The 17,357-nt window shown below is 37.0% G+C and overlaps 1 protein-coding gene across 8 annotated transcripts in view; it reads left to right on the top strand.

The window, feature by feature from the left end:
- Nucleotides 1–17,357, top strand: part of LRR (capping protein regulator and myosin 1 linker 1 leucine rich repeat protein) — a 181,618-nt gene that overhangs the window by 12,353 nt on the left and 151,908 nt on the right. For 2 of the 8 annotated variants that reach the window (XM_075313188.1, XM_075313192.1), the window contains exon 1: nucleotides 14,572–14,895. The exons of 2 other annotated variants lie outside the window; for them this stretch is intronic. In XM_075313188.1, coding sequence (XP_075169303.1) covers nucleotides 14,802–14,895 — 94 coding nt within the window. In that variant the 5' untranslated portion in view covers nucleotides 14,572–14,801. Of the gene's footprint in view, nucleotides 1–14,569; nucleotides 14,896–17,357 lie in introns of those variants that run through there. 4 more of the 8 variants (XM_075313189.1, XM_075313186.1, XM_075313194.1 and 1 more) reach the window with 3 other exon arrangements.

The raw sequence follows: 17,357 nt of genomic DNA, 5'->3' as shown, positions 1-17,357 counted from the left end.
AAGTGGACGCACTGCTCCTGGAGAGAAAAGTGACCACTGTGGCCAAATGGAAAAAGATGGGGTTCCAGATTTATATGTGAAAGATAGATCTTTCAGTGCTCTATCCGATGGTAAAAACGGATATTGCGAAATGTGTTTGGGAGTCTCAATATATGGCTTGGAAAAAAGTGGACGCACTGCTCCTGGAGAGAAAAGTGACCACTGTGGCCAAATGGAAAAAGATGGGGTTCCAGATTTATATGTGAAAGATAGATATTTTAGTGCTCTATCCGATGGTAAAAACGGATACAGCTAAATGTGTTTGGGAGTCTCAATATATGGCTTGGAAAAAAGTGGACGCACTGCTCCTGGAGAGAAAAGTGACCACTGTGGCCAAATGGAAAAAGATGGGGTTCCAGATTTATATGTGAAAGATAGATCTTTCAGTGCTCTATCCGATGGTAAAAACGGATATTGCGAAATGTGTTTGGGAGTCTCAATATATGGCTTGGAAAAAAGTGGACGCACTGCTCCTGGAGAGAAAAGTGACCACTGTGGCCAAATGGAAAAAGATGGGGTTCCAGATTTATATGTGAAAGATAGATATTTTAGTGCTCTATCCGATGGTAAAAACGGATATTGCGAAATGTGTTTGGGAGTCTCAATATATGGCTTGGAAAAAAGTGGACGCACTGCTCCTGGAGAGAAAAGTGACCACTGTGGCCAAATGGAAAAAGATGGGGTTCCAGATTTATATGTGAAAGATAGATATTTTAGTGCTCTATCCGATGGTAAAAACGGATATTGCGAAATGTGTTTGGGAGTCTCAATATATGGCTTGGAAAAAAGTGGACGCACTGCTCCTGGAGAGAAAAGTGACCACTGTGGCCAAATGGAAAAAGATGGGGTTCCAGATTTATATGTGAAAGATAGATATTTTAGTGCTCTATCCGATGGTAAAAACGGATACAGCTAAATGTGTTTGGGAGTCTCAATATATGGCTTGGAAAAAAGTGGACGCACTGCTCCTGGAGAGAAAAGTGACCACTGTGGCCAAATGGAAAAAGATGGGGTTCCAGATTTATATGTGAAAGATAGATCTTTCAGTGCTCTATCCGATGGTAAAAACGGATATTGCGAAATGTGTTTGGGAGTCTCAATATATGGCTTGGAAAAAAGTGGACGCACTGCTCCTGGAGAGAAAAGTGACCACTGTGGCCAAATGGAAAAAGATGGGGTTCCAGATTTATATGTGAAAGATAGATATTTTAGTGCTCTATCCGATGGTAAAAACGGATATTGCGAAATGTGTTTGGGAGTCTCAATATATGGCTTGGAAAAAAGTGGACGCACTGCTCCTGGAGAGAAAAGTGACCACTGTGGCCAAATGGAAAAAGATGGGGTTCCAGATTTATATGTGAAAGATAGATATTTTAGTGCTCTATCCGATGGTAAAAACGGATACAGCTAAATGTGTTTGGGAGTCTCAATATATGGCTTGGAAAAAAGTGGACGCACTGCTCCTGGAGAGAAAAGTGACCACTGTGGCCAAATGGAAAAAGATGGGGTTCCAGATTTATATGTGAAAGATAGATATTTTAGTGCTCTATCCGATGGTAAAAACGGATATTGCGAAATGTGTTTGGGAGTCTCAATATATGGCTTGGAAAAAAGTGGACGTACTTCACCTCAAGAGAAAAGTGACCACTGTGGCCAAATGGAAAAAGATGGGGTTCCAGATTTATATGTGAAAGATAGATCTTTTAGTGCTCTATCCGGTGGTAAAAACGGATACAGCTAAATGTGTTTGGGAGTCTCAATATATGGCTTGGAAAAAAGTGGACGCACTGCTCCTGGAGAGAAAAGTGACCACTGTGGCCAAATGGAAAAAGATGGGGTTCCAGATTTACATGTGAAAGATAGATATTTTAGTGCTCTATCCGATGGTAAAAACGGATATTGCGAAATGTGTTTGGGAGTCTCAATATATGGCTTGGAAAAAAGTGGACGCACTTCACCTCAAGAGAAAAGTGACCACTGTGGCCAAATGGAAAAAGATGGGGTTCCAGATTTATATGTGAAAGATAGATCTTTCAGTGCTCTATCCGATGGTAAAAACGGATATTGCGAAATGTGTTTGGGAGTCTCAATATATGGCTTGGAAAAAGTGGACGCACTTCACCTCAAGAGAAAAGTGACCACTGTGGCCAAATGGAAAAAGATGGGGTTCCAGATTTATATGTGAAAGATAGATATTTTAGTGCTCTATCCGATGGTAAAAACGGATACAGCTAAATGTGTTTGGGAGTCACAATATATGGCTTTGAATAACGGTTTATATGGGGGCTATATATAATTATGATATGATACTGAACTGATATGATGGTTGGAGACCACATGATGATGGTTGGAGACCACACACTAATTTCACGTACTAAATTTTAACCGTATCTGAAATTTGGTGTTTCACAAGACTGCGGAAATCAAATCTGGGGATCGGTTTATATAAGGGCTATACCTAAATGTGGTCAGATATGGCCCATTTGCAATACCATCCGGCCTACATGAATAACAACTACTTACGCCAAGTTCCAAGTCGATAACTTGTTTTGTTCAGAAGTTAGTGTGATTTCACCATACGGAGATAGGTAGATCGACCGCACATTTCACGACGACCTAGAATATATAGACTTTATAGGGTCTGAAACCAATATTTCGATTTGTTAAAACCGGAATAACGAAGTAATGGCGAAAGGTATAAAAACACAAATTATTTGAATTACTTGATTTCTTCGGAACTGGTTAATTAATATTCTATTTGAATTAAAAATTTTACTAATTTTGGTCGAAATATTCTAGACCTCGCTGTACGTGGCAGATACGTTAAGTTTTAAGTTTTTAATTGAGGAAATTATTTGTTTTTTGTTCCAATTTTAATTTATTTATAATTAATTGTCGGTTAGATGAATTAATATTCTTATAATCTTACAAAAGTTTAAATTTTTCATAAATTTGCGAATTTAATTATAGTTTGATTTTTCTATAGATTTGCGTCAAAATTTTATTAAAAAATATGTAGTACGCTGAAAAAAATATTTGCGATTTTAATTATAGTTTGACTTTTCTTTAGATTTACGTCAAAGTTTTATTAAAAAATGTGTAGTACACTGAAAAATATATTTACGTGATATTAAAGGTTACGCAACCTAAATTTTAGGATACGAAATTTACAAAATATTAAGGACAAATTTCTTTAAAATAATGAAATTTTAATTAAAAGTTTATAATATTTGCTTCAAAAATTTTTTCATTAAATTAACTGAAATATTGAAACTTTAGGTTTAAGGTAAAAACGCTTCAAATATAGGCTAAGACTTATTTTGAGGATTTAACGTCTTTGGTTTAAAGTTTTTGGATTTACAATTTGGATTTTTTAACTGGCATTTGTTTGTACATGAGTACTATTATTAATAAACCACGAAAAGAAAATGAAAAATTTGATAAATGAAATTTCTTTATTTTAAAGAAACCGCATCTTTGGCTCGAAATCAATAACAAAATACTTAAGGGAAGGTCAAAATCTTTGGATCCAAGTAATCTTTTTTTTGAGTGTATGTATTTTTATTTCCGAGAAGAATTTTGTTTATTGAATTAAAGTGTTAAAAAACATTCACTCATTTTGTTTACAATATTTTTGAATTTTATTAAAAAGTTAATTTTTTAAATGATTGCGTTTTCAATTTAAAATATTTTAGTGATATTTCTGTGAATGGAACCCCATCTTTTCTATTTTTCTCTATGAGCAGTGCCCCCATTTTTTTCCAACCCATATATTGAGGCTCTCAAACACATTTCACAATATCCTTTTTTACCATCGGATAGAGCACTAAAAGATCTATCTTTCACATATAAATCTGGAACCCCATCTTTTTCCATTTGGCCACAGTGGTCACTTTTCTCTCCAGGAGCAGTGTGTCCACTTTTTTCCAAGCCATATATTGAGACTCCCAAACACATTTCGCAATATCCGTTTTTACCATCGGATAGAGCACTAAAAGATCTATCTTTCACATATAAATCTGGAACCCCATCTTTTTCCATTTGGCCACAGTGGTCACTTTTCTCTCCAGGAGCAGTGCGTCCACTTTTTTCCAAGCCATATATTGAGACTCCCAAACACATTTAGCTGTATCCGTTTTTACCACCGGATAGAGCACTAAAAGATCTATCTTTCACATATAAATCTGGAACCCCATCTTTTTCCATTTGGCCACAGTGGTCACTTTTCTCTCCAGGAGCAGTGCGTCCACTTTTTTCCAAGCCATATATTGAGACTCCCAAACACATTTAGCTGTATCCGTTTTTACCATCGGATAGAGCACTAAAAGGTCTATCTTTCACATATAAATCTGGAACCCCATCTTTTTCCATTTGGCCACAGTGGTCACTTTTCTCTTGAGGTGAAGTGCGTCCACTTTTTTCCAAGCCATATATTGAGACTCCCAAACACATTTCGCAATATCCGTTTTTACCATCGGATAGAGCACTGAAAGATCTATCTTTCACATATAAATCTGGAACCCCATCTTTTTCCATTTGGCCACAGTGGTCACTTTTCTCTCCAGGAGCAGTGCGTCCACTTTTTTCCAAGCCATATATTGAGACTCCCAAACACATTTAGCTGTATCCGTTTTTACCACCGGATAGAGCACTAAAAGATCTATCTTTCACATATAAATCTGGAACCCCATCTTTTTCCATTTGGCCACAGTGGTCACTTTTCTCTCCAGGAGCAGTGCGTCCACTTTTTTCCAAGCCATATATTGAGACTCCCAAACACATTTAGCTGTATCCGTTTTTACCATCGGATAGAGCACTGAAAGATCTATCTTTCACATATAAATCTGGAACCCCATCTTTTTCCATTTGGCCACAGTGGTCACTTTTCTCTCCAGGAGCAGTGCGTCCACTTTTTTCCAAGCCATATATTGAGACTCCCAAACACATTTCGCAATATCCGTTTTTACCATCGGATAGAGCACTAAAATATCTATCTTTCACATATAAATCTGGAACCCCATCTTTTTCCATTTGGCCACAGTGGTCACTTTTCTCTCCAGGAGCAGTGCGTCCACTTTTTTCCAAGCCATATATTGAGACTCCCAAACACATTTCGCAATATCCGTTTTTACCATCGGATAGAGCACTAAAATATCTATATTTCACATATAAATCTGGAACCCCATCTTTTTCCATTTGGCCACAGTGGTCACTTTTCTCTCTGTTTCGTATATGCAACATTACTCCGATTCGGAAGATTTCTGGCAAAAGGTTTTCATTCCAATCGAAAGCTATCGTTTCAGTTTATCTTTGGTTAAAATTTGGCTTTTCTATCTCTTCCCGTTTGGCCAATTTATGCCAATTTCTACGGAGGATTATATCGCAAAAAAAAAATTTATTCGTATATAACTCATTTTTTCACATATAGGTGGCGCTGAAACGAATTTTCATATACGGATTTATTTTCCCTTACATTGTTAGCTGTTATTAATGTTGTCGTTGTTGGAGCGAATTGTCTGCCCCCACCAAAAACAAAAAGTAGGCGTTCCAAAACAAAAGCAAATGTAAACATTTACAGAAGTGAATAACATCTGGGTGTTACATTAAACATCACTAGGAACACTGCCACTGCTATCGTCATCATGTTGGTGGTGTTGTTTGTGGTGCTATAGCCATCACATTGATGCTCATTGAAAGCGGAAAAATGTTATCAGAGCGCCAACCAAGAACCTTCTTTGGCGTTGCAACTCATCTAGAATGTGATGTCAAGATTTTCTAACCGACATCTATTGCTGCATAGGAAGACAAAAGGGTAAAGTCTACAGCATAATAACAACAAACATACCTTTCTTCCTCCTTATCATCACTTTTCTTTCTTTTACGATTTCCTCTTAATGAAGGTGCCACAGCGATTCCCCTACAGTGGCTTTGGAAACGTAGGTGTCCGTTTATGGAAACACTAAGAAAAAAAATCAGAAAAAAAGAGATGTGGCATTGCAGGGTAACTCTTTTAGGGTTACATTGCATCACAGATTACTCTGATAATGACTCTGACTGGATAATGATAATGACTATGGCGATGACGATGACGATGTTGAGATGAGGCCATGACTGCCGTCACCGTTTCATCGTTGCATCGTCGTTGAACTCAATTTAAATAATAATTTCCGCTCCAAAGGATAATTAAATGATGACGAAGACAGCAGAACAACGATTGTAATGGTGGAAGGAAAATAACATTGCGTGTCGTTAACACCTTCGTCTCTATTCCTAAGTGAATTGAACAACAAAAGGCGACTAAATTCTTAGAAATTTTTCAGTACAACATTTAAATGCTGTACTGAAAAATGTCTTCCACAAAAAATGAAATTTTTGAGTTAATTGCCTTTGAATTAATAAAAAAAATCCATCTATTTCTAACAAAAAAATGTACAGTGAAACCTCTCAAACTTGGACATACTGAAAACCGGACGCCTCCCAAATGTGGACAGTTGTCTTAGGTTAGGGTAGGTTAGGTGGCAACCCGATGTATCAGGCTCACTTAGACTATTCAGTCCATTATGATACCACATTGGTGAACTTCTCTCTTATCACTGAGTGCTGCCCGATTCCATGTTAGGCTCAATGACAAGGGACCTCCTTTTTATAGCCGAGTCCGAACGGCGTTCCACATTGCAGTGAAACCACTTAGAGAAGCTTTGAAACCCCCAGAAATGTCACCAGCATTACTGAGGTGGGATAATCCACCGCCGAACATTTTTTGGTGTTCGGTCGAAGCAGGAATCGAACCCACGACCTTGTGTATGCAAGGCGGGCATGCTAACCATTGCACCACGGTGGCTCCCGACAGTTGTCTTGGGACTTTTGCTATATGTACTAACGCATTAAAATTAACCTCTCATAACTGGACACCTCCCAAATGTGGACAAAATTTAGGCGATCGTTGCTGTCCACCATTCTGAAACCTCTGAAAGGTGGACTGTATATCAATAAACCTCTCAAACTTGGACACATTGAAAAGCTAATTAATACCTCGCAAAAGTGTATAATTTTCGAGAAACATTTGCTATATTTTCACACAAAAATTAACCTTTACAGGGATCCAAAGATGTTGACCTTCCTTTAAGGATTTTGGTTCTGATTCCGAGCCAAAGACGCCGCTTCCTTAAAATAAATATATGTTTTTTATGGAGCTATCTGGATTTAAATCTAGGCTCTATAAAAGTTATAGATATAATTTATAGAAATTTCATTCTCATTTGCGATGTATTAACAAAGCTATAAAAAGGCGGTCCCTTAACGGGCAGCACTCAGTGATAAGAGAGAGAAGTTCACCAATGTATATCACAATGGACTGAATAGTCTAAGTGAGCCTGATACATCGGGCTGCCACCTAACCTAATCTACACAATGGACTGAATAGTCTAAGTGAGCCTGAATCTTAATCGGGCTGCCACTTTAACCTAACCTAATCTAATCTAAAGATAATTTAGTAAAAAAATTTAAAATCATAATAAATTATGAATTTAATATTTTTACAAAATTTTTCCTGGTTACTCAAACCACTGTGCATTGAGTGTAGTGCAGGTATTTCCCTCCTTTTCGAAATTTTTGTCCAATTAAAAAGCAAACACGAAATGAGTGCCATCAACTGAGTGTTCCTGTGGTTCAACTGCTATAATATCGTCTAAAAGGTATTCCCCGCCATTATCGATTCCCCTATACTCATTCTTATCATCAACAATTTTTTGTGGGAAGATGTATCTGTTGGCTCCAAGTTTATGTGTGAGCACACACCAGAGGTTCCATTGAAAAGAAATGCAAACATACATATAAATATTTTTTTATTATTTAGTATTATTATTTTATGGAATGTTTTATTTAATTAGAAAAACCATAAAAAATGCCCTAGGTGGTAAAAGCAGTTAATAAAGTGTTTGGCTCAACCACCTCATCTATTTTTTTTTTATTTTATTACTTACTACTATTGGCTTTACAGCTGGGTCGGACCAATACGTCGTTACCATTAATTTTTTAAGCAAAACGCTCTTCGCTTTACTGTTATCAAGAAACGTAAAATGTTTTGTTTTTTTTTTTCATTTTCTCCCATATTTTGTTCATTTCAGCTGATAAAGCTAAATAGAAAAATTGAGAAGGAAAAATAAACATTGAAATGAATATTGACAATTGGAGTATAAAAAATGGGTTTATAGCAACTTGTTGGGCACCTTTCCCTACTTAAAGAAATGGAAATGAAAGCGAAAATATAAACAAAAATGTTGTTAGAAAAATTTTGTCGAAATCTTGCTTCTGCAGAAAATTTCGTCAAAATATAATTTTTATCGAAAAGTTATTTTTGAAGTTTTGTTTTCACAAAAAAAAAAAACATAGAATTTTATGTTATTTTCGTTGAAAAATTCGTCGAAATTTTAATTTCTTTTTTTTTGGAAATTTTCACAAAGTGGCACAGGGTATAAAAACATTTGCAAAACACTGTAAATAAAATATAGCCTTGTTCAGTACTAACTGAATAAATGATGACCATTTCACACAAAAAATCTCTAAATTTTTTTTCATGTACATTTGATGAGATTCAACTTTTCTTATGTATTTTGATCTGCTGAATTCGATTTTTATACCCACCACCATAAAATGGTGATGGGGGTATAATAAGTTTGTCATTCCGTTTGTAACACATCGAAATATCGATTTCCGACTATATAAAGTATATATATTCTTGATCAGGGAGAAATTCTAAGACGATATAACGATGTCCGTCTGTCTGTCTGTCTGTTGTAATCACGCTACAGTCTTCAATAATGAAGCAATCGTGCTGAAATTTTGCACAAACTCGTCTTTTGTCTGCAGGCAGGTCATGTTCGAAGATGGGCTATATCGGTCCAGGTTTTGATATAGTCCCCATATAAACCGACCTCCCGATTTGGGGTCTTGGGCTTATAGAAATCGTAGTTTTTATCCAATATGCCTGAAATTTGACATCTAGAAGTATTTTATGACCATAAGGAGGTGTGCCAAAAATGGTGAGTATCGGTCCATATTTTGGTATAGCCCCCCATATAGACCGATCTTCCGATTTTACTTCTTGGGCTTATAGAAACCGCAGTTTTTATCCAATTTACCTGAAATTGGAAATCGAGAGGTACTTTAGAACCGTAAAGATGTGTGCCAAAAATTGTGAGCATCGGTCCATGTTTTGGTATGGTCCCCATATAAACCGACCTCCCGATTTGGGGTCTTGGGCTTATAGAAATCGTAGTTTTTATCCAATTTGCCTGAAATTTGAAATCTAGAGGTGTTTTATGACCATAAAGAGGTGTGCCAAAAATGGTGAGTATCGGTCCATGTTTTGGTATAGCCCCGATATAGGCCGATCTCCCGATTTTACTTCTTGGGCTTAAGAAACCGCAGTTTTTATTCAATTTACCTGAAATTGTAAATATTCTGGTATTTTAGGCTCACAAAAACGTGTATCGGATTAAATTTTTATCGGTCCATTTGGTAATGCCTCCATATAGACCGACTTCACTTCTTGAGGGCGCACTGATCATGAAAATTGCTTGAAACTCAATGTAAAATTTCCAGATTTTACTTCTCGGGTGAAAATCTGCAGATTTAAGATTTAAAATCAAGACGTTATTTTATAATTTTCTTGCACACTTACAAGAGATGTTAATGATTCCTCTAAAACTCAAACAAAAATGGTTCTTATAAATCCAAAATCTGATATAGTCCTCATAGGTGAAATCTTTAAATGTATCTTCGGGAAGTGCCCTCAAGTCCTCAAGCCCTCCTGAAATTTCAAAGGAAACCCTAATATTTGGTTCATGGTGGTGGGTATTTAAGATTCGGCCCGGCCGAACTTACTGCTGTATATACTTGTATTTTAATTTTTTTGTTTTATGGAACAGTTTTTAGTTATTTTTAGTTGTTCGCTCTTTTTTCACTAAACTAATTTTATCTCGAGTTAGAAATATCCGATTATATCGTTGTTGATACTTAAATGAAAGGTATTGAAATGACGAATAATCGTGTGTAATTGGATTTGTGTTACTTTTCGGCCGTTTTTCTTCTAGTTGGTCTTATTACATATGATAGAGAATCATCTATACAACCATGAAGAGAAAAAAATTTTGTTTTCTATGGTTTGTACCTTTCCGGTGTAAAAGGGTTAGGTTAGGTTAGGTTATGGAGGATGACACGAATCCGAACTAGCGGATTTGTGTCCACTTAGACCATAGTTGGTTCATTGTGGTTCCTCAAACTTCTTTCCATCTTTCTCCTTGTGTCTGCCCTCTTCCGGCCGGAATGAGTCCATTTTATATTAATGTATCCTTCGGATGCGCCTAGGTCCTCCACCCGAAGCCTTGATGAAGACGAGAATATTCCTCAGGCTGCATTCTCGCAAGTCGGTCATAGTCTGAAAGAAATAAGTGCCCAGTATCTTGTTTCTTCTGAAAGGTATTGAAATGACGAATAATCGTGTGTAATTGGATCTGTGTTATTTTTCTGTCGTTTTTCTTCTAGTTGGTGTTATTAGAGAATCATCTACACAACCACGAAGAAAAAAAAAATTATTTTCCATTGTTTGTACCTTTCCGGTGTAAAAGGGTTAGGTTAGGTTATGGAGGATGACACGAATCCGAACTAGCGGATTTGTGTCCACTTAGACCATAGTTGGTCCATTGCGGTTCCTCAAACTTCTTTCCATCTTTCTCCTTGTGTCTGCCCTCTTCCGGCCGGAATGAGTCCATTTTATAATAATGTATCCTTCGGACGCGCCTAGGTCCTCCACTCCGAAGCCTTGATGAAGACGAGAATATTCCTCAGGCTGCATTCTCGCAAGTCGGTCATTATCTGAAAGAAATAAGAGCCCAGTATCTTGTTTCTTCTGCAAGATAGTACTGGGTACTGGCACAGGAAGTGAAAAGAATCTTCCGTAGCCTCGGGGTCCAGACACCACCTACAAATATCATCATTCGCTAGACCGATCCTTACCATGTGTTTTCCCAAAGTGTTGTGTCCCGTTATGATGCCTATCATAGATTTCACATCCTCTCTCTGCAATGACATCAAGACTTCAGAGTTCCTACTATTATTCTCGTCCCATATCAGTTTGGTTTGTTCACAGCCAATAGAAGAAGCCCATCGTCTCTTCCATAAATCTTCATATTTGCTATTGATCCTGTAAATAAACAAAGAGAGCGCAGGAAAAACGTCCGAAATGATGTTATCCGTACCACCTGCGCCTTCCTTAGCCAGTATGCCATAATTTCCAGATACCCAGCACAGAGTTACATTATGCTGTTCAGTGAGAACCGTAAGCTCTCTACGACAGCGGCTGACCACCTTCGACCTTATGTTCGTATTGCTCAGGGCCTCTATAGCTGCCTGACTATCGATGAAAATGCTGTTATCACATCTAAATAACGACCCCATAGATAGAAGTTTCGCAGCTTTTACAATAGCAAATATCTCGGCCTGAAAAATGCTGCATTGTTCGTCCAACTTAAAGGACTCCTTAAGTTACAACTCCTTGCAGTATATTCCGCTGCCTGTACCCTCGGCCATTTTTGAGCCGTCAAATTTCCAAAGTGTATCCTATTTTCGTCCCAGTCCACTACGCTCGGGATAATTGATTCCACAGCGGCTGACCACCTTCGACCTTATGTTCGTATTGCTCGGGGCCTTTATAGCTGCCTGACTATCGATGCAAATGCTGTTATCGCATCTAAATAACGGCATCATCGATAGAAGTTCCGCAGCCTTTGCAATAGCAAATATCTCGGCCTGAAAAATGCTGCATTGTTCGTCCAACTTAAAGGACTCCTTAAGTTCCAACTCCTTGCAGTATATTCCGCTGCCTGTACCGTCAGTATAGATGTTGAGATTTCCAAAGTGTATCCTATTTTCGTCCCAGTCCTCTACGTTCGGGATAATTGATTCCAGGTGGCTCTCAAACATATGCCGTGACGCCATAACAGGTTGGCTGATAAGTCCCCGGTCTGACACATAGATGGCGTCGCTAGTATTAAATGCATATTATTTTTATATAATACCAACCTTCAAATGATTCGTGTCAAAATTTGACGTCTGTAAGTCAATTAGTTTGTGAGATAGAGCGTCTTTTGTGAAGCAACTTTTGTTATTGTGAAAAAAATGGAAAAAAGGGAATTTCGTGTTTTGATAAAATACTGTTTTCTGAAGGGAAAAAATACGGTGAAAGCAAAAACTTGGCTTGATTATGAGTTTCCGGACTCTGCCCCAGGGAAATCAACAATAATTGATTGGTATGCAAAATTCAAGCGTGGTGAAATTAGCACGGAGGACGGTGAACGCAATGGACGCCCAAAAGAGGTGGTTACCGACGAAAACATCAAAAAAATCCATAAAATGATTTTGAATGACCGTAAAATGAAGTTGATCGAGATAGCAGAGGACTTAAAAATATCAAAGGAACGTGTTGGTCATATCATTCATCAATATTTGGATATGCGGAAGCTCTGTGCAAAATGGGTGCCGCGCGAGCTCACATTTGACTAAAAACAACAACGTGTTGATGATTCTGAGCGGTGTTTGCAGCTGTTAACTCGTAATAGACACGAGTTTTTCCATCGATATGTGACAATGGATGAAACATGGCTCCATCACTACACTTCTGAGCCCAATCGACAGTCGACTGAGTGGACAGCGACCGGTGAACCGTCTCCGAAGCGTGGAAAGACTCAAAAGTCCGCTGGCAAAGTAATGGCCTCTGTTTTTTGGGATGCGCATGGAATAGTTTTTATCGATTATCTTGAGAAGGGAAAAACCATCAACAATGACTATTATATAGCGTTATTGGAGCTTTTGAAGGTCGAAATCGCGGCAAAACGGCCCCATATGAAGAAGAAAAAAGTGTTGTTCCACCAAGACAACGCACCGTGCCACAAGTCATTGAGAACGATGGCAAAAATTCATGAATTGGGCTTCGAATTGCTTCCCAACCCACCGTATTCTCCAGATCTGGCCCCAGCGTCTTTTTCTTGTTCTCAGACCTCAAAAGGATGCTCGCTGGGAAAAAATTTGGCTGCAATGAAGAGGTGATCGCCGAAACTAAGGACTATTTTGAGGCAAAACCGAAGGAGTACTACCAAAATGGTATAACAAAATTGGAAGGTCTTTATAATCGTTTTATCGCTCTTGAAGGGAACTATGTTGAATAATAAAAACGAATTTTGACAAAAAAAATGGGTTTTTCTTTGTTAGACCGGGGGCTTATCAGCCAACCTGTTATAGTCCGTTCCCATATGTCGTCCGGCATACACTATCAGTTCAGTGTGTCTGTAGCCCGTGCTCTCCAATGAGTCCAGGCCCTTCAGTCTGATCAGTATGATCTCCGCGGTCCTCCTAATATGCAGGTCAAGTGGACATATCCCCATCAATACCTACAGTGCGGCTGTGGACGTTGTCCTCATCGCCCCGGTCATGTAGATAAGGGCCGTTCTATTTATCCTGTGTAAAAGGGTCACTGTAAAACATGATTTTTTTTTGAAAAATTGCCCCTTTTGCATCGATAGTTTTTGAACCACTTAACTTATCACAGATCACGATTATTCGTCATCTCAATGCCCTTCATTTCAGTACCAACAATAATCGGACATTTCCAGATATAAATTGTTTAGTGAAAAAGAGCGAAAAACTAAAAATAACGGGGTATGTCAAAAACTGTTCCATAAAAAATTTTTTAGCATTTTTCTTTCAAATTCAACAGATCAAAATACATAAAAGTCGCCTCTCATCAAATGTACTTTTTCAGTGTAAACTAGTGTTATTATTTTATTTGCAGTAAAAAAATAAGGAAATTTAAACCATACTCAAGTACCACCGTGGTGCAATGGTTAGAATGCCCACCTTGCATACACAGGGTCGTGGTTTCAAACCCAGTTTCGACCAAACACCAAAAAGTTTTCCGGCAGTGGATTATACCACCTCAGTAATGCTGGTGACATTTCTGAGGGGTTCGAAGCTTCTCTAAGAGGTTTCACTGCAATGTGGAACTCCGTTCGGACTCGGCTATAAAAAGGAGGTCCCTTGTCATTGAGCTTAGCATAGAATCGGGCAGCACTGTAGTATCACAATGGACTGAATAGTCTTGGTGAGCCTGAAATACCGGGCTGCCACTATACCTAACCTAACCTAACCGAACCAAAATCGAGTACTGAAATTCATTAAATCGACTAATTTTTTTTTTTTTGAATAAATTAAATAGCGATTGATATCATCATCTCCTTGATTGGAGCAGTTTCAATTACATATTAAATGTATCAATTAAGTGTACATTTCCGTCATGCTACCCTCATTTTATGACGTAGGGTGTCATATACGCACACAACAAAAATATTCATTGGAATACTATCAACACCACCATTGAACAAACTCTGAGTATTGAGACTACGATCACCCCAATTAGTCACTCATTGCAGCGTATCTTGCAAACACTTGTGGCTTCAAGACAAGCCAGCCGATTTCTCTCTATATTGTGCGTGTATCTTAATATCGAAGAAAGATTAATGAGAAAAACATTCTCAATCTGTCCATTTACCATCACAATCGTGCGAGCTTGATCCGTGAGTGTCGGTGTGTGGGTGCATGCAAACGAATTGACACAGAAAAATATTAAAATCAAAACAAAATTTAAAAAATAAATAAAATTAACACATTTTTCATATAAAGAGGGAATAAATATAGGAACTTCCCCAAAAATGTATACCAAAGAGTTGATGAATCACATCAGTGATTATTTGAAACGCATTATTGAATTACAAGTGTTGGACACAACCAAAACCAAAGATCGAGGTAATTCATTCATAAATCTTGAAATATTCAATGGACGTTTTTGTAGTTGTGACTTCTCCAATAACATTATCATTCATACTCTCTTTATCATGGTCATTGAGGCTATGACGGTTATGGTGTTTTTATCTACTGACATATGTATGTTACTTTTTGCTTATTCGTATTGTTGAAAATTCGAAATGTTGTTCCATTTATCTTTTTAAGTCGCCAACTTGAGAAATGGACGGAAATTCTCGTCAAAACGAAAATGTTGACAAACAGTTCTATTTTGTAGTTAGGAAATTTGTTTTAAGACCAAACTTAACTTACATAATGAGTTGTTGGGGATTTCTATATATTCCGAGTTTTGTGACCCTAAACACTTTATGATTACACTCAAACAAAAAAAATAGTTTAGTTGGATCCAAAGATTTTGACCTTCCCTTAACGATTTTGGTATTGATTCCGAGCGATACATGCGGATTCTTTAAAATAAGCTATCTAGCTTTAAATCTGTTAAAAAAAAATATTTTTTGTGTTCAATCATGAAATTAGTTGATGCAATTAATTTTTTATTAAAAGTTCTTTAATCACAAATATTATAGTATCAATCACTTACGTCAACCAAAAGCTATTTGATCCAAATAAAAAATTAATTGATTGACTATAAACATTTAATTAAACTGTTAATTAATTTAAAAAACTGTTTAATCAATTAAAATTTTAATTGAATATTCTAAAATTCAATTAAAATTTTATTTGAAACAAGTAAGGAAAGTCTAAAGTCGGGCGGGGCCGACTATATTATACCCTGCACCACTTTGTAGATCTAAATTTTCGATACCATATCACATCCGTCAAATGTGTTGGGTGCTATATATAAGGGTTTGTCCCAAATACATACATTTAAATATCACTCGATTTGGACAGAATTTGATAGATTTTACAAAATCTATAGACTCAAAATTTAAGTTGGCTAATGCACTATGGGAAACATTTAAATCTGAATCAATTTTAAGGAAACTTCGCAAAAGTTTATTTACGATTTATCGCTCGATATATATGTATTAGAAGTTTAGGAAAATTAGAGTAATTTTTACAACTTTTCGAGTAAGCAGTGGCGATTTAACAAGGAAAATTTTGGTATTTTGACCATTTTTGTCGAAATCAGAGCTATATCTAAATCTGAACCGATTTCAATTAAATTTGGCACACATGACCATATTACTAATTGTACTCCTAGTGCAAAATTTCAACCAAATTGGGCCAAAACTCTGGCTTCTGGGGCAATATAAGTCCATATCGGGCGAAAACTATATATGGAAGCTGTATCTAAATCTGAACCGATTTCAATCAAATTTGGCACACATGACTATACTAACAATTGTACTCCTTGTGCAAAATTTCAAGTTAATCAGGATAAAACTCTGGCTTCTGTGTTCATATAAGTGCATATCGGGCGAAAGATATATATGGGAGCTATATCTAAATCTGAATCGATTTTAACCAAATTTGGCACGCATAGCTACAATGCTAAATCTACTCCCTGTGCAAAATTTCAACCAAATTGGGCCAAAACTCTGGCTTTTAGGGCCATCTTAGTCCATATCGGGCGAAAGATATATATGGGAGCTATATCTAAATCTGAACCGATTTCAATCAAATTTTGCACACTTGACTATACGACTAAGTGTTTGCACAAAATTTCAAGCAAATCGGTATAAAACTCTGGCTGCTGGGTCCATATTAGTGCATATCGGGCGAAAGATATATATGGGAGCTATATCTAAATCTGAACCGATTTCTTCCAAAATCAATAGGGTTATATTCTGACCCAAATTAGGAACATGTGCCAAATTTGAAGGCGATTGGACTTAAATAGACTTTGATCACAAAAATGTGTTCACAGACAGACGGACGGACGGACAGACGGACATGGTTATATCGACTCAGGAACCCACCCTGAGCATTATTGCCAAAGACACCATGTGTCTATCTCGTCTCCTTCTGGGTGTTACAAACATATGCACTAACTTATAATACCCTGTTCCACAGTGTGGCGCAGGATATAAAAATGTGGTCATATTTTATTGTATAAATTTGGTAAAATTAAAATTATAATACATTTTTAATCGACTTCCCATTCTTTTTTGCCTGCACTCAAAAAATAGTGAAACCACCAGGAAAGAAAATTTTGGTTACTTTAAGAAAATTGTAACTAAATTGTATTACAAACACCGATTTCACAATAATAAATATCATTATTATATTTGTTCACTTCTAAAAGAAAATTTCGTAGTTTGAAGTAGAGGTGTGCTGATAAGTCCCCGGTCTAACAAAGAAAAACCCATTTTTTTTGTCAAAATTCGTTTTTATTATTCAACATAGTTCCCTTCAAGAGCGATACAACGATTTTTTGATACCATTTTGGTAGTACTCCTTCGGTTTTGCCTCAAAATAGGCCTCAGTTTCGGCGATCACCT

The sequence above is a fragment of the Haematobia irritans genome, chromosome 5 (assembly GCF_050003625.1).
Source record: "Haematobia irritans isolate KBUSLIRL chromosome 5, ASM5000362v1, whole genome shotgun sequence".
Taxonomy (NCBI): domain Eukaryota; kingdom Metazoa; phylum Arthropoda; class Insecta; order Diptera; family Muscidae; genus Haematobia; species Haematobia irritans.
This window is presented reverse-complemented; position numbering and strand designations above follow the sequence as displayed.